This window comes from Giraffa tippelskirchi, chromosome 6 (assembly GCF_054371585.1).
Source record: "Giraffa tippelskirchi isolate mGirTip1 chromosome 6, T2T-mGirTip1v1.2.pri, whole genome shotgun sequence".
NCBI classification, from domain to species: domain Eukaryota; kingdom Metazoa; phylum Chordata; class Mammalia; order Artiodactyla; family Giraffidae; genus Giraffa; species Giraffa tippelskirchi.
Genome location: NC_137280.1, coordinates 14,682,153 through 14,707,555, shown reverse-complemented (window position 1 = coordinate 14,707,555; position 25,403 = coordinate 14,682,153). Strand labels below are relative to the sequence as shown.

General features: G+C 39.2%; 1 protein-coding gene and 1 long non-coding RNA gene across 5 annotated transcripts in view; both read left to right on the top strand.

The window, feature by feature from the left end:
* The window catches only part of STK3 (serine/threonine kinase 3), a 294,249-nt gene extending 269,654 nt beyond the window's left edge, over window positions 1-24,595 (top strand). For 2 of the 4 annotated variants that reach the window (XR_014057367.1, XR_014057366.1), the window contains 2 exons: window positions 22,030-22,339; window positions 24,398-24,595. Coding sequence is in view for 2 of the 4 variants with exons in the window: in XM_081503347.1 (XP_081359473.1) it covers window positions 22,030-22,188 (159 nt within the window). In the remaining 2 variants the exon portion in view is untranslated. Of the gene's footprint in view, window positions 1-22,029; window positions 23,412-24,397 lie in introns of those variants that run through there. The other 2 variants (XM_081503347.1, XM_081503346.1) reach the window with 1 other exon arrangement.
* Window positions 1,432-7,589, top strand: LOC145511013 (uncharacterized). The gene is made up of 3 exons (XR_014057371.1): window positions 1,432-2,361; window positions 3,335-3,761; window positions 3,979-7,589. It is a non-coding gene; the product is annotated as an uncharacterized LOC145511013 (long non-coding RNA).
* Window positions 24,596-25,403: the final 808 nt, after the last annotated feature.

Genomic DNA, 25,403 nt, shown 5'->3' with positions numbered 1-25,403 from the left:
TATTTCCTCTTGATATTAATATAGTCTCTCCATCCTTCTTGTGTTTACTGATTGCCTACTTTATCCTTTTATATTCATCTACTTTAACCCATCTGTGCCTTTATAGTTAAAGTGAAGTCTACTTTTCCCCCAGAACATCTAAGATGTTGTTCTACTTGTCTTCTGGTCTCCATATTTTCTAAAGAGAAGTCTATGGTGTAATATACAGGGGATTCATATGTATCTCTTATATATAATGTATAATTTTTTTCCTGTCTATTTTCACGATTTTTTTTTTTTTGGTTTTCAGTGGACCTTGGCATAGATTTTTGTGATTGGTGTTGTTTTTAATTTCCTTGACAGCTCATGAGCTTCTTGAATCTGTAAGTTTATATGTTTTATCACATTTGGAGATATATTTGGTTATTATTTCTTCAGATTTTTTTCCCTCAGTTTCTCATTCCTACCTTTCGGGACTCCAGATAACCTGTTAGACTTTTTGATATTATCCCAAAGGTCGGGGAAACTGCATTCATTTTTTTTCCCCAGTGTTTTCTCTCTGGATTAGATAATTTCTATTGGTCTCTTTCCAGTAGATCTTTTGTCATCTTTCTTCTGCTATTAAGCATATCCAGTAAATTTTTATTTCAGGTATTGAACTTTTTCAGTTCTAAAGTTTCCGTTTGGTTTTTTTTTGTTATATTTCCTATTTCTCTGCTGAGATTTCCCATTTTTTCATTCATTGTGAACATATTCTCTCTTAGCTCACTGAGTATAATTATAGCTGCTTTAAAGTCCTGTCAGTTTCTATATCTAGATCATATAAAGGTTGATCTCAGTTGATTTTCTTTTCATTTGAGAGTGGATCACATCTTCCTGATTCTTGATATGTCAAGTAATTTGGATCATATCCCAGACATTGTGAATGTTTTACTTTGGAGAGAATGTGTTATGTTTACTCTTCATAGCCTTTAGTGATTCATTTTGTTGTTATTGTCATTGTTTTCTGAAGGTTTAAGTTAATTTAAGATTGTTCTTTGTGAAAGAGTTAGTTTAAGGCAGTTCTTTGTGAAAGAGTTAGCTTTTAGGAGCTTTCTCTGACCTACCAAAGCTGGATTTCTGATATGCTTTTTAATCCTTTACCTGCCTCTCAAGTTTCCTGTTAAACTACATGCCTACACTGTCACACAGAAAGTCTTTCGTGTCTTCACCCAGATGAAGTCAAGCAGAACTGCCAAGGGTGAAGCAGTGATAAAGATGGAGCTTGTCATCCTCACAACTGACGTCCTTTTTTCTGCCTCCTGCCCGTTGACACCCACGCACTCTTCTGTTGGAGATGAGTGGGATGAGTTTAGTCGCCTTCATCAATAGGTACCACTGCCACCTCATCAGGAGCACAGGGAGAGAGGAAAATCTCAGAACAGGATGATGACAGAAGCTTGGAAATAAAGTGTATAAGAGCAGATGGAGGAAAGCTCTGGTGAGGAGTTGGACGCAGGTGTGGTCATCTGTACGTAAGCTGAAGGGGAAAGAGAGTTTGAAAAGATGGGGAAATGAGAAGACAGGGCACCAGCTGTGCTGCTGTCTGTGCTGGGCCCTCCACGTCTGTGGTCTCATGTCATCTGAGAGCAACCCTTTGAGACGAGCTGCAGCATTTCTGTTTTATTTGAGAGGCTCGGAACCTGATAGATGGATTTCTCCAAGTCATACAACTTAATAAATGACTCGGCAGAAAAGAAAATATCCTTGCCCTTTCCTGACATTGGTTTTAGTTGCCCATAGTCCTCTGGTAACCCTGGGGGAGTGGTGAGGGTCTTCTCTTCCTAGGTTCTCCCAGATCCCTCAGTGAGAACCCCGGGCATCTGGCCTGGAACAGGTTGGCTAAGAAGCTGCACTGCAACCCTCTTAGGCATGCCAGTTCTTTACTGTCTGCCCAGAATGCCACCTTGACCTGTCTCAAGCTTCGATTAGCTCTGGCAAGCCCTTCTCTGCCTCTTCACTCCCCGCCCCTTCCCCTGCCTCACCCTCAGATTTCAGTCTCATTCTTCCTGATGGGCTTTATGAGCCAGAGCCTAAAGAAAAAGACTCTGAGGACTCTTCCAAAGACAGCATGCGACCACCTTGCCGGTGAGGGGCAGGTTATTTGAGGTTGGAATTCTTCCCTGCAGATCACCCTCTTCTCTGATCTGTAGTGTCCTTATCCTTGTGCCCCCTCTAAACTTTCCGTTACATTGAATAATGTGTGAAAGAGAGAGAAGCACGTTGCCAAAAGGCACGGGCTTCTTCCACACACAGCCCAAGAGGCCTTCTCTCTCTCTGATTTTCTTCCTAGTCCTTTTTATGTCTGAGACCCTCAGAGAAGATCATTAGTTCTCAGCCAGGGTGGATTTTGCCTCCAGGGCCCACTTGTTAATATCTGGGCATTTTTGGTTCTTGCAGCTGGGAAACTGCTACTGGCATCTTGTCAGTAGAAGCCAGAGATGCTGCTAAACCTTCTGAAAGGCACAGTTCCGTAATAAAGAACTGTCCAACCCAGCGTATCAACACTGCCAAGGTTGAGAAACCTGGAACAGACTGCTAGAGCCTTTTCCCATGTCCTTTCTCTTCCTTGTCCCTTCTTTTCCTTCATGAGGGCCACTTCCCCTGGTGTAGTGATTGTGCCAGGCCAGCCTCTCTCAGAGCTTCCCCATGGCTCGGAAGGTAAAGCGTCTGCCTGCAGTGCGGGAGACCTGAGTTCGATCCCTGGGTCGGGAAGATCCCCTGGAGAAGGAAATGGCAACCCACTCCAGTACCCTTGCCTGGAAAAGGATGGAGGCCTCTCTCAAGCCCGTCCTGCAGCCAGAACTACAGGGGTGGCCCCTTCTGGTGAAGAGCAGGGATGGGAAGTACTGAATGAACAGCTAGTGAACCCTTGAGGAGGAAGCCACGGGTGGGATTTGTGGAGAGGAGGAGTGTGGAAGCCTTCACTCAGTCATGGGCATCGAGGTGCACCTTGGCTACCAGGGAGCTGCAGTTAAAGGGTACGTGCTGGTAGTGATATAAGTTACAGATGTTAAGGAACTTGGAGAACTCAGGGAGAGACTAGAAAAACAGCTTTGGCTGTGGTTATTTTTGAAATGAATTTAGTTTGAGGGAGGCTTTATTTTTATTGAAACACTCAAATCTGTTGTTGTATTTGTATTTGCCTTGTTCATTTGCTGGTAATATGGTTGCTGTTGTTGAGTTGCTAAGTCGTGTTTGACTCTTTGCGACCTCATGATTGTCGCCCACCAGGCTCCTCTGTCCATGTGATTCTCTAGGCAGTAACATTGGAATGGGTTGCCATTTCCTTCTCCAGGGAATCTCCCTGACCCAGGGATCAAACTCAGGTCTCCTACACTAGCAGGCAAGTTCTTTACTGCTGAGCCTCTCAGGCTTCCCTGGCAACATGGTTGTCAGTTGTCAGAGAGAGAGAGGCAACATTATTCCCACTTGGAATCAATTTTTTTCCTCCCCTTTTCTATTGAAATGAAAATCCTAGTTACAAGGGGAGGCCCACACAACCGGAACATTTACCTGTAGCCATTTAAGACTGCTGATAAATATAGTATAACTCTGTTACAGGGCCCTCATGTCAGTGCCCTTGGCATTTCTGATTAGTCTCAATGATTACCTTGGACCTTTCATCACCTGAGCTTCCCTGGTGGCTAAGACAGTAAAGCGTCTGCCTACAATGCAGGAGACCCAGGTTCAATCCCTAGGTTGGGACAATCTCCTGGAGAAGGAAATGGCATCCCACTCCAGTATTCTTGCCTGGAAAATCCCATGGATGGAGGAACCTGGTAGGCTACAGTCCATGGGGTCGCAAAGAGTCAGACACAACTGAGCTACTTCACTAATCACTTTTATCACCTAACCAGTATAATCCCAAATCTGCTCAGTATTAGAGCTTGTGGGGCATTGAAGTTCTCTGCATTGGACTAAGGTGTTCCCGAGTCTTCATGTGTGTTAGTAGCTCAGTCGTGTCCGACTCTTTGCGACCCCATGGACTGTAGTCCACCAAGCTCCTCTGTCCATGGGATTTTCAAGGCTAGAATACTGAAGTGGGAGCCGTTCCCTTCTGCAGGGGATCTTCTCAATCCAAGGATCGAACCCGGGACTTCTGCATTGCAGGCAGATTCTTAACCATCTGAGCCATCGGGGGAGTCTTCATGTCTGTAAGAAAAGCTCTGCATGATTCTCACCTTATCCCCATACCTCTGGTTTTGACAAATATCTGGGAAAGAAAAGAGGGCATCATGTTGAATACATGGGGGACACGAAACTTCTCTCTCCCACTGGTTTGAATAAAAACTTGTAACCGACATGAAGTATATGTTGGATTAAATGTTAAATCTGGTGTTTTCTCTGCCCAGTATTATCTACTTTTGCCTTGAAATGTGTCTAACGTGTAGGAGCCCCTGTAGTCCTTGATAGTTCTCTTTAAACTGAACTAGCACATTACGTTACATCAGGCCTTTGAGGGAAGCTCAGAGGGGCCATCTCTGCTGTCAGTCTCTTCTCCCATTAATTTTCTGTGCAAACAGGTGTTCTGCATTCTGCCTGTTCATCTAGCCCCTTGGTGCTTTTGATCAAGGTTATATTCACACCTGAGCACAATCCTTTTCAGGTTTTTGCATCTGCGAGTCCACCACCCTTCTGGCCTCTACTCAGCATTAAGACATTAACCATTTTCCCAAAAGGGCCTACTGTAATAGCACAGGGAACTTGGCTCAGTGTTATGTGGAAGCCTGGATGGGAGGGGAGTTTGGAGGAGAATGGATACATGTGTATGTATGGCTGAGCCAAGTCCCTTTGCTGTCTACCTGAAACTATCACAACATTGTTAATTAGCTATACTCCAATATAAAATAAAATGTCTTTTAAAAAAGGATGTTAACCATTTGAATTGAGATTCCTAATAAGACTTGAGAATTGTGCTAATCCATTGATTAAGACATTTTATTAGCTTGTTGAATGTGGATAAACAGATGGACTCTGATTTCAGGAAATTTCATCACAGTGACATATTCAGTGATTAATGTTGTATTGTTTCATATTTATCTTTAAATATGTCATTGTGATGATAAACACTGATAAATTGATAAATAGAATCTTCCATGGTGGTTTTTGAAATGTATTAGTAATGTTCCCAGGTTGGGTAATGATGTATCATCCCTTGTTAATATCTACTAGTAGCAGATATTACTAACATAGTTACATTATTTTTGTCCTTGGTAGCCAGATCTTTTAAAAAATTACACACTGATTCTTAAGAATTCAAGCTTGTTAGTGCCTGGCCAAGATGAAGTTCCACCTCACAATTAAACAGAATCAGAATGAACTGTAAAATCATTTTTAGAGATTTATGAGTCTTTGTAGCTTTTTGACTATGGAAATATTCCTCTTCCTATTTCTGGCTACTTAGTTTATTTAACAGGCATATGTTAGGCACCTGTTAAATGCTAGGATCTGAAGAATAAGAATGAAACAGTGAAGAAAGTATCAAGTGCAGCTTGAGGGGTCAAATTATCCGAAAGTGGAAAGCATTCGCTTGACTTTGATGACCTAACAGGAGCAGTTTGGAGAATCTGATGGGGGCAGGAGCAGTATGGAGGGAGCTGAAGTGTGATTCCTGGTTTAGAACGTAGAGACTTTTCTCCACATTTCTGAGAAGTTTGGCTTTTAAGAGAAGAGGGATGAAATTGTGACAGCGGGGAGAAGTGGGTGAAATTGAAGGCAAGTCTGTTTTTCTTGGTCTGTTTAAGATCGGATATATTTAGAAAGTATTCGATTTTGGTGCTAAAGACTGAGTTTGAAGGAGCGTGAGAGAAGGCAGATAACCATGTAGTGCGGTTTCTGAGACCACTCCAGGGCTATCTGGCCGTGGATCAGAGGGAGGCATGTGTCTCCCATTAGAACAGGGGGTGTGGAAGACGAGCGAGCAGGAATGTGTCTAAACTGCACTACTTTCTCTTCAGAAAGAATTGGGGGCTTTGTCCTGTAATTAGAATCACAAGCTATCTTCTATTCAGCAAAAGTGATAGCTCACTTTCATAGTACGTTTGTGCTGTGAGATGTTCTTGATCTGCCATGTAGAGGCTATTATGCCTCCCAGTGATCTCTTAGGGGTTATGGGAAAAAAACATATCAAATTTTTTTGAAGGCACTTTACAAAATTAAAGCATTTTAAAATGCTAAGTACTTTATGTAATCATTCACTTTAACCTCATAATTTTTGGACTGTTCTGCTCCCAACTCAGTGGGGATTTTATGATTCATATCTGTTCTTTTTTTTCCCCTATGGTTTTTTACTTTCTGACTTTTATTTCCTTCTTCCATGGATTTTTGCAAGTTCAGCAATAGTAATTACTGTTGAATTATTTACTGTGGATAAATAAGAAATGAAGTGAAACTAAATTGTGTAGCATAAGTAAAATTTTCTTTGGTTTATCATGGAAATTCTCATGTTTTATTTTCTCTGTAACAGGATAAAGATTATAGACTGAGGCTAATTTGTTGTACAGTCAATCATTTGGCATATCTAGATTTTGAGGAAAGGTTACCTAAGGAAGTTAACCAGTCACTCTAAATCTTATTAATCTTATCTGTAAAGTAAAAATAACGCCTATTTACAGAACTATCTGTCCCATTTCACAGAGTTACTGTGAGGTTCATCTTATAATAATATAATGTAAACATGCATTGTAAATTATAAGTATCTTTAAATATTTTACGATTTGAAAAATATTAGATCTCAGGCTCCCATGGCCAACTATAAACTCCCCATCAACTGTAAAATGTACATGAATAAACATTGTGGGGAATGAACCCTTGACTGGCATAAGGATTTCAGTTTAGTTCTTAAGCTTTGTTGACCTGCAAGTCTCTGTGCTAATCTAAACCTAGATTTAAAATGACTGATAAATTATGTATCTATATGTACTGTAATGTTTAAAACTGCCAGCTCCAAATTTAGGTTGCCTTGGATTCAAATCCCCATCATATCTTTTAGTGGCTAAATGTCTTCCATAAGTGTAAACTCTTGCTGCCTCTGACAATTTAAACTCCAAAAGATTGTGACATTAATAGTACTGTGTCACAGGATTAGTACCTGTTAAATGAGATAACGCTTAGCATAGTGTTTACCACTACTAAGTGCTCAAAAAACTTGTTAGCTATTATGTACATGAACTTTCCAGCAACACATATCCATATATAAAAAAATATTTCTTGTAAAGTAAGTACCTGTAAAGAATTAAATTTTAAATAGCTAAGTACTGACTGCATCTTTCCATTTAAGTAGCTTCACCCATGGGATTTTATATATACTCAAAGGAACGTTTTTTCTTTGAATCATTGTAATAGCTTACTTTTTTGAATGTCAAATTTTTATACCTAATAAGTAGTTTTCCACCTGCCTATAGACCAGCCGTTGTATTGGTGATTCCTTCCACAACTAAAAAAAGGTTTTGAAATATACTGTGGAGGTTTGGACACGACTGAGTCGCACACACACACACACAGACACACACACACACAGACACACACACACACACACTTCAAAAACGAGAAAGAAAAAAAGGAAAACAGGTTTCTGCTCTTCAAAGGCAGAAACATGTAGTGCCAAATCTGGCCACTAGAGGGTGCCGGATAGCCAGTGACCTAGCCCTTTCCTAGAGCCTGAGATCTTCTCTTGCCCTTGTGAGAGGTGTTCAGGACCTACCGAGAGTGTGGAGCTCAGTGGCATCCTATTTCCTCAGTTCCAAATACCATTGATCTGATAGTGACTCATCTTCCTTCCTTCTCATGGATCAGAGATCGAGCTGCAAGCCAGTTCCCATCTTCCATAAACCTTTATACTCTTGTAGTCAATCAGACTTTTCACTCCACCCTCTGCTCCTTCCAGAAGAGCCCTACCCATTACAATCAGTTGATTTACAAGGATTTTATTTTATTGCATCCTATTGCTTCCACTTCTGCTACCCTCAAATATTCTGTATGTTAATTTCTTAATGGGATTTAAGACGTTTTACAATATAATTACCGATTATTCAATCTGTGATAACTCTGCAAGGTTAAAACCCCACTAAGTGCTTCAGAATCAATAAACAGCATCTTTTTTTTTTTTTTTTTGTAGTCAAAGATTTGACAGGGGATGGGGAAACTTCTACTGCTGTCAGTCTCAAAACAGTGTGGTGGGAAATCTGCCCTCTCTGTTATTAGCTGTTCAGTATGATACTCATTCAAGGCTAATGAAAAACAAAGTTTCGGGTGATTGAAAAATTAGGAGATAACTAGCAAAATCTGCAGCCGCTTCAACACTTGAGGCCTCTCTCCTCGGAAACATGGTTCAGCACAGCTGTCTGTTCCGAGTATCAGGTTGGGCCAACATAATGTACATGGTCTGCTTCAAAGGCTGGTGGTGAGTCTGGGTGCGATGAGGCAGTGAGCACCCTTGGGCAAGGATAGCAAGGCTCAGGCCAGGCCTGATTCTCACAGCTGCCAGGGAGCCGAAGAGGTGTGGGAGTTGGCCTGCCCACAAATGGCAGCAGGGCTGAGGGTGAGCCTCCCAGTTACGGATCATCCCCTTCGGTTAGAAGAACCATGGCACGAAGAAGTTTGTTCACACGGATGTTCCTCGTTGAAACAGGCTGGATATCATGGGAACCCAGAAATCGGCAGTGGAGTGTGGACTAGCTTGCAGTACTTGAGTTCCTTTGAAGGTGATTCCTTTGAGTGCAGTTTTGTTTTTTTTTAATTATTTCATGCTTTCTGGTATTGCACCTCTACTCTGAATCTTAATAAGGAAAAGGAAATTTCACCCACAGTATTTTTGTCTTAAGAGTGCTACGGAGGATTCTGGCGTCTGGTGGTACCAGGCAGCCAGTCACTAAGTCTGTTAGGTCATTTATTCAGAGTTGGGAATTGCCTAACACTGTATGCTAATACAAAATAATTTCAGAGTAATGATCCAAGTGGATTAGTTATTGTGAATAACGCATATGTCAGCCACTTGCTAACAACATCTTACAGAAGGTTCCTCACAAGCACATTGAATTTAACAGCTCCATAGGTTTTTTGTAACTTTTCCACAGGAGGTAAACCAATAGTATGTCTTTTATTTGGTCACTAATTAAAGATGTATTTTTCCTCTTATCCTTTTTAAAATCAGATTTTTTTTAAGACTGAGCTGAAATTTCATACTGAAAAATAAGGTGTAAAGATTTACTAGCAAAACTACATTACATTAATGTATATTATTCGAACCAGAGCTCAAACTCTGATCCACTAGTTTCCACTAGTGACTGCAGTCTCCTGGCTTCCCAGCAGGTGCAAAGTGAGACAACCCCGTCTTCATGAAGTCCCCGCAGTCACAGGTCTCTGCCTCTGTTTCCATATCCCCCTTAGTCGTGAGTCCACCCAGAAAGCGGTGTTTGGCTCAAGGAAGATCAAGGCAGAAGTCCCTGTCAGTGCTGAAAAGTTCTGGGAACATTTGGGAACAATGTTCGTTAACTTCATTATGTTAAAATGCTTCCTTTTAACTCATTTTACAAGGTGGGGTTAAACAAATAAAATTTTGATGCCATGTTCTCTTTTATTAGTTGATAAAAACAATTTTTAAAAATCTAATTTGATGGCATTCTCGTATTTTTTTAAAAAGCCTTTGGAAAGAATTCATTTAGTAAAGGCACCTAAGTGTGAGCATTTTAGTTTGCAGGAAACTTTTACTCTAAGCTATTTCGTTTGCAGATGACATTGGCATGTTACTTTCTCATCTTTATTTTCAGTGTTTTATACAGATTAGTTGTCCAGTCTAAGATGATGACGTAACACACAAACACTGCTGTCTTCTCCCTAAACCAGAAAGTTGCACGTTTGAAACGTTTATGCTTAGATTTAATAGTTGAGGCCTCCTTCATAAGATGCATTTCAGTTAATAATTAGCCAATTTTATTTTCACTTAGTCTCATTTTATATTTTCTCTTGCTTTAAATTAGTAGTACTATGAACATATTTTAAAACAACTATTAATCAAAGAATAAGGGCAGAAGCCTTCACCTTCAGTTTTATTCACTTGGTTTTGCTTTTATGTTTGCACAAGACTGATTGTTATTAAAATAGGGAGGGATTTTATATTTTAACATTTTCATAGGTGCCCTCCTATCCTTTTTTTCCCACTTGTCCTTTTAAATTCCTGAATTTCTTCATGGGTTTTTATATTCAAATAAATTAAAAATTAATTTAATTAAAAATACTGTTAATACTGGGAAATTAAAAATACTGTTTTGGTCATAAATTATGCCATTCTAAAATTGTTGATTAATTTAAAATGTTTTCTTTTTGGTTAATTTTATTTTCTAAAGCTCATGTGGCAAGTAAGGATGAAGAACTATGCTCAAAATTTATTGTTGCTCTCAAGTTTTTAAAAACTTTTTACCACACTTTGAGTTCATGTTATTTTATAAGTAGGTATTAGACCATGATTTTTATTGTATGGTGTCTTAAAAGAACTACAGATTTAATGCTTAAAACTAAAGTATTAGGAATCCTGTTCATTTGTAGGTATTGCTTCACTATTTTAAAAAGTCATGTATTACAACCTGAGTTTCATGATGTGTGGTTTTCAGTTAACCTCTATTTTATTTTAAAACCCTTTTTATAGATGGGCAAAGTAAATTTTGCATCGTCATGATTTGCAGATAGACATAATTTAAATTGTCAGGTTAAATATTATGATATTACTGCAGCAGAAAATCGTATAAATGGTTGTATGCATTCAGTGGTATTAGTAAGAATTATGCCCTCCCAAAGCACTTCTTTCTGTACATGTTGGCAAAAGGAGTAAACTATGGTTTTTATTATCATTTTGAAGAACTTTCTGACAGAAGCCATTTTTTCTAAGACAATAAGGAGTTGAGATCAAAATTAAATGTATTATCAGACATGCAGAATAAACATGTAATGGAGCATGGGCCTATCCTGTAGTGAAATAAATGAAATATGCTGGATGATGTCTCTGATTTTCCCAAATGCTCTTTCTGCTTTACTTCAGTTGTATGTGCGCCTACTTGATACAACACACACACTTTTTTCATAGAGTGAACAGACATGTACCACAGCATTGAAAGTACTTTTCCTGTTGCCACACATAAGCACTCTTGTTCACAACCAAAAAGAGCAGACTCTTTAAGTCTCGTGTATTCTAAGGAGGGCTGCCAGCCATTGAGACCAGACACCTCCCTCCAGGGTTTACTAAGAGCCCCACCATTTTTCATTCATTCAGTATACATTTATCAGGTACCTGCTCTGACTAGACACTGGGGTTGCAACTGTTTGCCTAAGTTCCTACCCTAATGTAATTCACAGTCGAGTGGTTAGTGGATGGGGAAGAAAGTGGCCCTCTCCTTGCTTAGATTAAAGGTGGCGTGGGATGCCTCTGGATTGCCATTCGTAGAGATCGGTATGCCTATCAGAAAGGGAGACTGGCATCTGGTGTCCCAGCCAGTTGCTCACTAAACTGGTTGACCCTGCAGACCCACCGATTACCACTAGAGCAGATGAGCAAGTTCCTGGGAGTCTGGAGGGTGTATTAACGTAGATGTCTGCTTCTCTCCCAAAGATTTGTGATGGCGGAACCAAGGCCTGCAGGATAACTCAGGACCACGGTGTAGTATTCTAGGAAAGAAGGGACTAGGGGCCCTCTGCCTTCCATAGTCCTGGTGGCCCTGGAGAGTGTAGAAAAGAACCTCTGCGATCTCTGTTGGCTCTAAAAATGGAGATCAGAAGTCATAATGCTGCTGAGAGGGCTTCCAGGCCAGAGGAGACAATACCCCACCCAGAGTGCAGCCCCTCTCCAGGAGGGGTGAGCACCAGGAAGATACTGACCCCCACATTGGAATCCACACACGCACACACCCTCTCTGTGCTCCAGCCCCAGTAATCAGCCGAGCCAGAGCAGGACCAGGGAAACCTCCCTGCAGCTGACATGGAACAATTTAGATCAAACGGACCTTTTCTCTTTCCCAGCTCCCAACACCAGAGAGGAAGTAGACCTTGAAATTGAAAAGAGGTGGGGAGAAGGTTCTGGATGCAGACAGCATCCCTTCCCACAGTCTCTTGGGCTTTCTGTGCAAGCCCAAACTGAGGGAGAGGGATCCTCCTGACCCAGAGATCAAACCCATGTCTCCTGTCTCCTGCATTGGCAGGTGGGTTCTTCACCACTAGCACCATCTGGGAAGCCCATATTTAGTATGAGATTGAAATTTATAACCAGACTTTCAGTAATGAAAAGTGGCCAAAAATCAATGCAATCTGCGCAAGACTCCTTAAGGGATGTATCAGGGAAATTTGGCATAGCATAGTTGAAGAAGTGTGATTGAAGAAGTGAAACTATTTGTTTATACAATAGTTAACGCAAAGATTTGCCCAGGAAGCTGGTTACAGATACATTTTAAGTAGTTATTTTTTTTAATGTTTGTGATTGTCCATAACTAGTCATACAGTTAAGTTTTAAAGAAACTAGTTACATAGTATATAAAGAAAGTTAATCACGTAATTCGTTAATCCCTCATGTATGACTTTATCGGTGCTTTAAAAACTGTTCAAAGTGTTTATCAAAAACACTGATACAAGGAATCAGAGCTTATATAGCTTTTTCATCTGCCCCTTAATAGATCTGGAAAGATATAATTAGTGATTGGTTTCGAGTTACTCGAGCTTCTTACAGTATAGCAGAGTTATGCATGAATTAAGTTTTTCCTGGTATTTTTAGCAGACAAAACTACTTACTAGAAACTGAAAGGCATAAAAGGAATGAGTGTTCACTTGCCATTGAGAAATACAACTGAAATTTCCTGGTTCTTTTTGTTCATATGGGTGGCGCAGATTTCTGTAGGAGAAGATGGCCATAGTAATGTCCATCAGTTTGTAGCTCATTGTTGGATCCAAGCCAAATAATGTGTCAGACCAACTATGGGACAGTCTGAATGGATGCCGGCTATCTTGCTTCTGTGTCAAGGGGACAGGTCATGTTAGTTTTGTCACGGTGTATCTCTTTATTGATTAAATTGTGGCATCTATCCCAGAGGGCTATGTAGAAATGTGTTTATATTTCTAGAGAGCTGATTAAGTAGAAAAATCCTTCATAAACATATATGTGCTTATTTCATAAGGCCAAAACTATAGCTAATATACATTGTGTGTGTGCTCAGTTGTGTCTGATTCTGACCCCACGGACTATAGCCTGCCAGGCTCCTCTGTCCATGGAATTTTCCAGGCAAGAACACTGTGGAGTGGATTGCCATTTCCTCCTCCAGGGGATCTTCCCAACCCAGGGATTGAACCTACATCTCTTACATCTTCTGCATTCATGGGTGGATTCTTTACCACTGGACCACCTGGGAAGCCTCAAAAATACATTAATATCTTGAAAGTAAAATATTCCTCTAGGTGCAATCTAGAGAGGAAAGGTGGGATTTTTAAAATGTTTCCCTGTTTTTAATCGATAAACGATCTGTTTTAAAAAAAAAAAGACACCTTTTGATAATTGGCCTTTGAAGTGCTCTTGTAGTTCTTGGGAGGCCTAAGAAATTGTTCTCACTAGGCTCCAGTCCAAACTTACATGGGTGAATTTGATGTTGTCCTTGAGTGCATGCATAAACTCTGGTAACGTGTGACCTGGGGTGAGTCCCTGGGTCTCCGAGTGTCCTCACCTCTAAAACAGAGCTGGTAATAGCTACCCTGTAAAGTGACTGTTAGGATTAAATGGCTTTCTGCCCGGGACCCAGGATAGTGTCTGACTCCTGGTAAGTGATCAGGAATTGGCACTTTCCCCTTCTCCTCCATTGACAGCCACAAGAAGGGATGCTCTCCTTTTTCTTCAGGAATGAAAAGATGTAAATGTCTTACAGTTACCCTAGATGCTCCGAGGTCAAACAGACGCTTAATTCAATTTCCAGTTATAATACCGGAATTCTTGTAGTCATTTAGCTGTAGACAGGGCCACTCAACCCTGAACAGAGTTATGTGTACGATCCTCCATCCAGATAAGTAGAGAGTGTTTGTCTGAAGAAAGCTCAGCTGATAGATTTAATGTAGATTTTAAAGAACGTATACGGTGAGGAATTCAGCCTTCCTTCCATAAGGTGTCAAGTCTGAAATGATCACTTTCTTCATTAGTTTTGTAAATACGTGTTTTAAATGTATATGTACTATGAAGCTTTTAAGAAAGCTTCGTAGAATTTTGAATTGACTTAAGAGCTCGTTTATTGTATTCTTCTCAGTGCCAGAAATTAAATCAGGAAATTCCTTAATATATTGATGCCTTAACTTTTTTTTTTAAGTGCTACCTATCATCCCTGTTGCTTAGCAGAAAACCCCTTACCTGTTCACAGATTTCTAAACTTATCAGTGGGCTTGACTAGGCTTCTGCTAGTACTGTGGTGTGTCTCCCACTCTCATTGTTAGTGAAATGATGTGGCAGCCTCCATGAATAGTGTTGTATAAAACCAAACCAGATTCTGTTCAACACAGTAAAAATTTGAACTAAAATGGAATATCAGGGGGGGAAAGGAATATGTTGCTCCAGGCCACAGACAACTCAAAACAGTTTGAGGCGTGCAGTGGTAAATCCTGCAAAATGCTATAGGCGATTCAGCATCAAAATTGCCATAGAAAATTATTGTTGTTAGCCGTTCTGTTGATAGTTCACATTGTTAGAATTGCTAGCAGATGGGAAAATAGATGAGTCAGGATACAGTATTAGCAATCCATATTTTTTTAATCACAGGCCACTAATAAGGTCTTGTGGCATCTGTGAGATTTATTTAAACAGTTGCTAGGAAGAGTATGTTTTCCCAATAAACACAGCCAACCTTAGACAAAGTTTTTTTGATCAAGTCTTTGACAGTGTTAACATTTACACGTAAGACCATTTGCTTTATTGTGATGGTCTCTGAGTTGACTGATTATACCAGCAACTTGTAGACCCATTAAGTATTGAAATGTTACCACACTTAAGCATTTTAAAACTTCACGATCCTGTTTCTGCTATTTTTTGAGATTAAGACTTAAAAAAAAAAAAAAACCCTCATGTAACTAGGACTATTTTTGACAAAACAAAATAATATAACATTTTAGGTTTTTATAGCAAACTGGATACATAAACTTGAAAGTTCTAATTTTATTGACAGTTCTTCCTGATCAATAATAATTAGCAGCTTTTCAATACTTCTCATAGAGTTCGGAAATAATTCTTATTAAAAGTTTGAACTGTCAGAATTATCTGTGGATTGATTTAATCTTGTTTGCTATCTTCTTACATCACTGAGTTATTTATGCTACTGTTTTATGTAAGAGCTGGTGAGTTATTAATCTACATACCTGTCTTGGATTTTTTTTTAAAGCACACTGAAAAAATAAAATATTTTAGTATATTAAGCTGTAATCTTACCTCCTGGATTAAAATGTGATAATCTAGGACTATCAGTAACAAAATGAGCTGCTTATTCGAGCTGTCACTCATGTACCAAATGATACTATTTTCAAACAAAATGTTACTCCTATTGAAAAGTAGTTTTGACTTTTCCATTTAACTTATACACAAGTATCCACCCACTCAACTAATTGTTAGTCTTTGAAAGTTTTGCATTTTTCTTAAGAGTTTTTCACCTAAACTTTCTGTAAGAGCTGGGAGATTCTAGTTGACCTAGTTTATACCAGCCTGAACCGTAAGAAGAGAGCCATTCCCTCTTTTGCTGAACTTCTGCAGTTTATTCCATTTTGAGAGACGGCTCTATAGAAATGTCAAATGTGGCATTTTCTGCTCAGTGTGGCCTTTATAGCTGAATATTTAAAAACCGTTTTTCCTTTTAGTTCGGGTTGAAGAAGTTTCTCAGCATCACACCCCCATTCTGAAGTGACTTAACATTTTGAACTCTCTGGCTGTGCTAGATTAAGAATATCAGACTTGGTAAAATTTAAAAAAAAAAAGCTTTGACCTAAGATGCAGGTCATGTCTCTGCTATTAACCAGGAGTGTAACTCTGAGCAAGCTAGCTCTCATTTCCTCCCCTAAAATAAGGAAGTTAGAGTAGATCATCTTTCAGGTTCTCTTAGAGTGAGATTCTGTGAGGCTTAACTAAACCCGGCTTTATGTTTCTGCTAAATAAATGATTTAGTCGTATGCAATGACTTTTAATAATCCCAGATCTCAAAATGTATTTCTCTCAGGCCCATACGATTCAATATACCCAGTCTCTGTTTAAACGCTTTTATGGAAACTGAGTTTATTCTCTGCTCTTATTAGTACGTCTTGCCCCCGATATTTGTCATTTCAAATGTCCAAGAAGAGCAGAATAGGGAATATGAATTATCAATAAGGAAAAAAAATGCCTGAGGTAATGACACAGTACTGTTCCGAAACGCATAGACTTTTCTGTGACTCTGTTTTTGAAGCAGTTGTGGGCTCGCTCTCTACTTTCAAGTTTTCCTTCTTACTGCTTGTTTAGTCTCTTAACCAAGTCATGTGTCCAGTGTTTGTAAAGATCGTCAGGCTACAATATATTCTTCCTTGTGTTAAGGCCTGAAGATTTAAGCATCATTGCTAGTTATGCAACTTCTATTTTATCATTTAAGTTCAAAACTAAATTTTGTTTAATAGAATTAGCCTAAAACATGTAAAAGTCATTTCCAGATATTCATTTTTGTATGTTTTTTGTATATAGTAAAAAACACAATGTATACGTATTCTAAAATTCTTTTATTTGGCTTGACTTACCGAATTCTAAACCCAGACATAGAACAAGACTTGCTACTCCCAACACTGTATACTCTGCATTTATTGTGGAGTTAGTCAGCTGGCATATAATTATGGTAATACAGCTACTTTGTATTTCATGTAGAAAGATGGTTCATAAGTAACATTTTTTTCTATGTAAAAAATGTAAATTCAAGTTAATTTGCCACAAGAGCTGTTAATCCATAAACATAATTCTGAAGTGCTTTCCGTCTTCCAAGAGAGTTGATTTTAGTGAAGGAAACTTTCATCACAGTAACATTGATATTAGTTCAGGAAGCTCAGCATTTTCTTCTGATTCTATCTGTATTACCACCACCACCCCCCCAATTGTTTTAATTTGGACTAGCATTTTTAAAGGGTGATAGTGGATTGTATTATTTTATAGGATAATTTTTATCATTATGAGTCTCTCTAAATTTTTATCTGGTTTGTAGATCTTTTTACTACCAAGGAATTGAGCATACTGTTCTCCAAGAGACTGAAAAGCTATTTCTGCCACGTGTCGTACCCCAAACCAGTTTTATGCCTGTGGAGGCTTAAGGGCTACAGAAACACAGGGTTCTAAATCTATGTTATTAGGGCTGAATCAGACGTCAAAATTCAATCAGAAGTTCATGTCTATAAGTCATACCCATTTGTATAAGACATGAGGATTTTTACCAGTTAACGTCACAATTTCTGGAGTCTAGGTGACACCATAATCTAGAGTTATTTAGGAATATATGGATAGATGGATGGATATATATATAGAGAGAGAGAGAGAGAGAAAGAGAGAGAGAGATGTTTCTGTTCTGTTAAGAAGATAAAAAAAGCCTCTGACCACAGTGTTAATAAGATCTGTGGGTTGTTTTCTGTTGGATATCATAGATCTTAAGAACAAAGAGGAAAATCTTCTTTTCCTGGATAATCTTATCCTCACTGAGAGCTTCATTACAAACTAAATGCTGATGATTTCCTAAGTCTTTGTCTTCAGCTTGAATCTTTCTCCTGAGGTCTAAAACCCCAAAATTATAATCCACATCTGATATCTCCACCTTAATGCCATTAACTCTCCCCTGCCTTATTAACTGGGGTCAATCTCTACCCCAAGACCCCAGCTTGAAGCCAGAATCGTCCCTAATCCTTCCTCCCTCTGTCAGTGAACACAGAAAGCTCTATCAGTTGTATTATCTAGACTCTCTAACCGCTCTCCTCAATCTCTGCTTCCATTTCCCTGGTTCAGGCCTCTTCCTCTCACTAGATTGCTGAAGTAACCTGTTGATGACAACAACAACTGCTTGTATTCCCCCAGCCCCACAGCAACCCATTTTCTCTACCTGCTGTTGGAGACATTTTTCCAAAGCTCATTCATATATGGTCATGTTACTAATTATGCTCAGAATTATCAAGCATTTCTTTTCTTGTCTACAGAAATTTTGTAGTAGCACACTGAAAGCCCTCAGTCGTCCAGCCTCTCCCCTCTTCCTGTCTTTATCTCCTGATCCCCTTCTCCCATGGATCCTTCCTACATCCCAGCAGCCAGCTGACATCCCGAAAGATGTCAGGCACTTGTGTGCCTTACACATTTCTGCATACGCTGTTACCTTTCCCTGTCCTGTTTCCCGACTTCTCAGTGTACCCCTCCGTTCATGAGTTAGCTGTGCCTGGACCTATCTCGTGAGCTAGATTGCAAGCTCCTTACGGGATGTAGTGTTCTGTTCATCTTTGCATCTGCAGTGCTTGGGTCCATAGAAAATATGAATAAATGTTCTAACAAGTGAGTTTAAGTTCTGAAGTTCTCTGGTGGCCCACCAGAAAACATAACTATGTATAGTGAAAGTGAAAGTCACTCAGTCATGTCCAACTCTTTGTGGCCCCATGGACTTCTCCAGGCCACAATACTAGAGTGGGTAGCCTTTCCCTTCTCCAGGGCATCTTCCCAACCCAGGGATCGAACCCAGATCTCCTGCATTGCAGGCGGATTCTTTACCAGCTGAGCCATAAGGGAAGCCCCAACTATGGATATATTTTATGCAAAATATTTCCTGTAACTGCAACCTTATACAGCCACAAATATGAAATTAAATTTTTTAAGGATTTAAATTTTTTTTTTATTTATTATTTCTTTGGGTTGTGCTGGGTCTTCATTGCCACACATGGGCTTTCTCTAGTTACAGCGAGTGGGGCCTGCTCCTTAGTTATGGTCCGTGGTCTTCTCATTGTGGTGGCTTCTCTTGTTGTAGAGCACAGGCTCTAGAGTGTGCAAGCATCAGTCGTTGTGGCGCATGGGCTTGGTTGTTCCGTAGCATGTGGGATCTTCCTGGACCAGGGATCGAACCTGTGTTCCCTGCATTGGCAGGCGGATTCTTAACCACTGGACCACCAGGGAAGTCCAAAATTTTAAGCACACATACACACACAAAAAACGTGTAACAAGCTTCAGCACTAAATCCATGCTCTGTCTTTCCTAAAATAGCCTCAAGCTTTCACTCAGAAGCTATTTGTTCTAATTTAGTGTAATGCCTGATAGGATTGTTGAATTGGTTTTCTGGTTCCCCAGTAGGTGAACAGACTTGGAATAGAGAGAGAAGGATATTCACCCAGGAATGGCAGTAAAAGGGCCTGATAGTGAATGTGAAGTCGCTCAGTCGTGTCCAACTCTGTGCAGCTCCATGGACTGTAGACCACCAGGCTCCCCTGTCCATGGGATTCTCCAGGCAAGAACACTGGAGTGGGTTGCCGTTCCCTTCTCCAGGGGATCTTCCCAACCCAGGGATCAAACTCAGGCCTCCCACACTGCAGGCAGATTCTTTACCATCTGAGCCACTTACTAGACATACTGAGGAGCTGATAGCTTCCCCTCAAATGAAGATAAAACCAAAAGGAAGAGGGTAAATTAATATATAGTATAGATTGTATAGATTAGTAATAGATATTAATTATGATGATGCATCAAAAGGAAAGGTTGTTTTAGAAGGCAGCATATTCAGTAAAATATTTTATAAAAGATTTTGTTAAAGATGGTTGAAAGAGTTTTATCACTTAATTAAGATTTACATATGCCATGAATTTTCATATGTGGAACACATAATTCCCTAACAATACCAGCTAATGGCTCTCCAGTATCACAGATCTGTTTTACATGTTGATAATATAAAATTTTACATATTGATAATATAAAAGTCTGTTACAGAACAGAAGTTTTCTAAGTAGCTTTTTTCTGAATTTAGTCCATTACTTTAGTAAAATAGTTATAAACTATGGGCAATTTGCCCCAGTAAGGTAGTGTAAGATATTTATAAGGTATTTAATGCAACAATTGTTTGCTTTATATGATATTATAGAAATAACACTAATTATACAGCTAATATACTAATTATAGTGTAACCCATTCCTTTGAGTCATTTATTCTATGTTCCTATTGACCTCACCTTTATGTCCTCACCTTCAGCAGTATCGTTTAATAGTTTCTAGATGTGTGTACAAAGATGTGTGTCTAAAGTTTAAATATTTGGGGATTACCTGGGGTAGACGTGAAACCCATGCATAAAAATTAATTGTGAAAATAGTACATGACTCTAGAATCAAATACTGAATGGTGGTATTTTAATTTTGAATGTTATAGAAATTCAAAGGTAACATAGGCTAAAACAGAGACAAAGTGGAACTGGATCTTACGGTAGACAGCCCCCAAGCATGTCTTTCCCAGGGAAACGTGCCTGTGTGTGATCTCCATTGGCCCTTCTTCTCACCATCACAGAAAGTGTCAAGATTCCCCACTAGCTTATTCTTTATTCCCAGAGTGATTTGAACAGTAGTGACCATATAACAGATTAATACTTACATTAAAAATTAGTGAAGAAAGTATGAAATATAATTGTTCAGTCGCTAAGTCTTATCTGACTCTCTTGCAACCCTGTGGACTGTAGCCCACCAGGCTCCTCTGTCCATGGCATCTCCCAGGCAAGGATACTGGAGTGGGTGGCCACTTCTTTCTCCAGGGGATCTTCCTGACCCAGGGATCGAACCCATGTCCCCTGCATTGGCAGGCAGATTCTTTATCACTGAGCACCTGGGAAGCCCATGTAACATAATACTATGCTTTATATGTACATGTATGTAATCATATAATATAATAGGCTAGGGTTTGTTTTTTTGTTTTGTTTTGTTTTGATTTTAGTGATGTTTGATGGAAAAATAACAGGGCATATTTTAGATATATACAAGAACTGCTTATACAAACCAGAGCAAGTGGTAATCACCTTCAGAGTCATCATCCTGGGAGCCAATGCATTCTTTCCCGTAACACTGTCATCCTTATATTTTTGGAGCTCCTCTTTTGCATTTCCTTAGAGTCTGTGACTCATTCTTTTTGGTATCCTCAGCGGTGACAGATCTTTTTCAGTTGAGAATGAATTTGACTTTTGGAACCAAGAGTCACTTAGGGCCAGGTATGATGAGTAAGGTGGAGGATCGAGCTGAAAAATGCTATTTTTGGTTAAAAACCACATGTGACAATAAAGTAATGAGAGTGTTTTCTGGCCTGGCTTATAAGATAGCCAGTTTGGGGTTAAAGTATTCTAGATAATTTGATTTTCTGATTAACCAAGTACTTAAAATTTAAGCATTTGGTAAAATGCAGAATAGGACAGTTAATTGAACCCTGTATTCAGTCGTGTCACATTCCTGGGTGATCTCTGCACGTGTTCGTGATTATCACAGCTCTCCATAGCCGGCAAGGACGTGAGAGATTAGAGTGAAGGAGAAGAGGGCGCCAAAGGGAGAGGTGGCTGGGTGGCATCACCGATGCCATGGACAGGAACTTGGGCAAACTTCGGGAGGTGGTGAGGGACAGGGAGGCCTGGCATGCTGCAGTCCGTGGGGTTGCAAAGAGTTGGACACAACTGGGTGACTGAACAACAACAACAATCTGGAACATATCCCGAAAATCTCTTTGCTGGCAGTGGTACATTTGTATTTCTGCCTTTTGTTAACCCAGATAGATTTTACTAGCTTATTTTTCTCATTTGTTTTTTCCTAAAAGCAGAGTTTTTTATTGTTTTGTTGCAAATTACTTGAGGTTCCTGCAAGATGTGCCTTCTTGGTTCTTCAGGGAAGGAATTCCTCTTTTAATTGTTGAGCTATATTTCAAAGATGATGTAAAGAGTTGGAATATTCCTGCTAAAACTCATTAGACTTTAACCTATTATAGATAGTTTTACTATTTTAATATCTTTTTTTTTCTCTATCTAGTTAAAAAATCTAAGTTTAGAAGAACTACAGATGCGGTTAAAAGCACTGGACCCCATGATGGAACGAGAAATAGAAGAGCTTCGTCAAAGATACACTGCGAAAAGGCAGCCCATTCTGGATGCAATGGATGCAAAGAAAAGACGACAGCAAAACTTCTGAGTCTAATTTCCTTTCTGTTTGTTTCTATGACTATTCTGGAGACCAAGAAACCACTAAGAATTGAAGAAATATTATGAATTTTTTTTTAATCTCTAAGATTTGTGCTCTACAGCCAGGCAACAGCCAAAAACTGATGATGGTACAAACCCAGGTAAATTCCCAGAAGACAGAATGTAATACGGTTTCCACTGTGTTGTCATTTTTAAATGATGAAAACAGCAGAAGTGTATTCTTCTCTATATCTGTCAGCTACATACCAGCACTAAAACTGTGTTGTAAAATGAAGGCTGTGTTTAGAAACCTTGAAAATCCAAAGCTATTGTTTAATTGTACAGCACCGAAGGGCTTTATGTTACAATATTCTTTATTCTTTTCTAATAGCCTATTTATTGTATCCCTCTAGGTAAACTTATTTATTTATGCTATTTCACTTTGTTTTGTTTCTTAAGTGCAAGATCAGGATAGCTTTGGTGAAGGTCGGGACATATTAATAGATGACAGTGTACAACCAAATTATACTGTAAGCCAGGAGCTACGGGGTACATTCCTTGATTTCCAGGATAGTTTTCCAATAGAAGCAAAGCAATAATAGCAAGAGTACACAAATGGGCCAGGCATTTTTTTATACTGAAGCAATAATTCCATTTTTACCTTCTAAAATTTTAATTTTTTTATTTCTGACGTTTGGTACAAATAGGACTATATATATTTAGGTCATACAGAGCTATAATGTTTAAAACCAAAGAAATCAATGGAATCCTTGCACAAAAATGTATGGTGAATATTTTAAAAGAAATAAATCCTTAAGACAAATGTAATTCTTAACATTGTTTCATGCTTCATGGGTAGGTCTGAGAGCTAAACTGTATCAAATTGTAATAAGCTCATCACATTTATTTCTGTGAAAATGCTCAATTGTCCCCAGATTTTTTGGTGATTTCATTTAATTTGCTGGAAATTGGTAAACATCATGTGCCTGATGATAACAAAATAGCAAAAACATTTGTACTGATCTGTGCAAGCCTTGGGGACTGGAAAAAAAAAAAAGATTAAAACCATTAAAAAGAAACTCATTTCTAAGCTGAATGAATATTTGCATGATTGAACCGGGACCAGTCATTTCCTAAACTACATATGGCCATCTTGACAGCGTTTGTTCTTTTGTGTGTTTAATTACTATGTGTAAATCATAAAGACAAATAAATTTACTGTGCCACCCAGCACATTTCAGCTCTATCTTTTTTTTAAAACTCGTGACCTAGATTCTATCTTTTCCCGGCAAGGAAGGTATGTTAGTTAGGACAGTGCTGCTGCTGCTGCTAAGTTGCTTCAGTCATGTCCAACTCTGTGCAGGACAGTGCAGGCTAGATTATTCAGTGATAACAACTCTAAACCTTCAAGGGTTTAACATAACCCAGATCACCTGTCACCCACGTGCCCTGCTCCTGACCTTCACAGCCAGGGACCATGCTGACAGAACCTCCACCATCTGCAACGTTGGTGGTCACCACAGCAAGGGAAGGAGCTCTGGCAAGTCACACAGTGGCTCCAGCCAGCAGCCACAGATGTTGTGTCATTTCTGGAAACTTCTATTCCTTTTTAAAATGACCTTTGCACCCCGGGTAATACCTGCAGTAACATTTGTCCTTGCCCTGTTGAGTCCTTACAAACAGTAAATTGTCTCATTGGATATGGGTTATAAGACTTAAAACATGGTAAATATTGAAGATTTTATAAAGGTTATTAAAAATGGTGCTGGAGAAAAATTGAGTCCCTTGGACAGCAAGGGGATCAAACCAGTCAATCAGGAAATCAATTCTAAATATTCATTGGAAAGACTGATGCTGAAGCTCAAGCTCCAGTGCTTTGGCTACCTAATACTAAGAGCCGACTTATTGGAAAAGACCCTAATGCTGGGAAAGACTGAAGGCAAAAGGATAAGAGGGCAGCAGAAGTTGAGATGGTTGAATAGCATCACCGACTCAATGGACATGCGTTCGAGCAAACTCCAGGAGACAGTGAAGGACAAGGAAGCCTGGCGTGCTGCAGTTCATGCGGTCACAAAGAGTCAGACATGACTGAGTGACTGAACAATGACAAACGAAGACTGAGTTTACAATATATTCTTCAGCTATGTGTGTTTGGGCCAATCAGATGAGTCAATCAACTCAAACACCCCGCCCTTTTTTTTTCTTTGTTTTTCTTTCAGTAAACTGCTGCATACCTCACCTAATTTGATGGAATCCACAGACTGATTTGTTATTAGCCAAGTAAAACCACCTACATGAAATGACAAGAAACCTATGAAGATGATTTATCTCCTGTTTGCTAAACTAGAAAATTTATGCAAATTCATTCAACAAGGCCTGTTAACTACTCTTACTAATAAAGTCTCAACAAGAATCTTCCTTTTAATCATAAATATCCCTTTTCAATCATAATTTTTATGTGACTAGGCTTTAAATTTGTGTTTATATATATATATATATTATATTTGTCTTTTTAAATGTGTATGTTATTTACATATGTAATACTTGTTCTTTATATATATGTTATTTATGTATATATTTATATGTTGTTATATTTGTCTTTCTCAATATATGTGTGTTAGTCGCTCAGTTGTGTCTGACTCTTTGCGACCCCATGGACTGTGTGGACTGTACCCAGCAAGCTCCTCTGTCCATGGAATTCTCCAGGCAAGAATACTGGAGTGGGTTACCGTTTCCTTCTCTAGAGGATCTTCCTGACCCAGAGATCAAACCTGGGTCTCCTGCATGGTAGGCCGATTCTTTATCATCTGAGCCACTGAAGCCCAAATATATGTATACATGCCTATGTTTAGAGGTTTAAAAACAGTGGACATTGTTCAACTTCAGAACCTTAGGAAGCTCCAGAACATTTCAGGATAATCTGCCTTAAAATTTTCCTATCTTCTCACTCTCTGCCGACCACCAATCAAAAAAGGAATTTAAAGTTTGGAAGAACCGAAAGCCATTAAAGAAACTTTCAAGTCTAGGTCAGCACTGATTATCATTATTCTTAGGAAAGAGTTTTCTGGTTATTTTAATGAATTTAAGAAGAAGCCACTTATTATCTTAACCTTGGTTGCTGAGAACATTCCAAAAATAGTTAAGTGTGCTTTCTGTACACCCCCGTCCCTTCATAGATGCAGTATTGTAGATGTAATTGAAGCTAATGAAGAAGGATTTCATCTT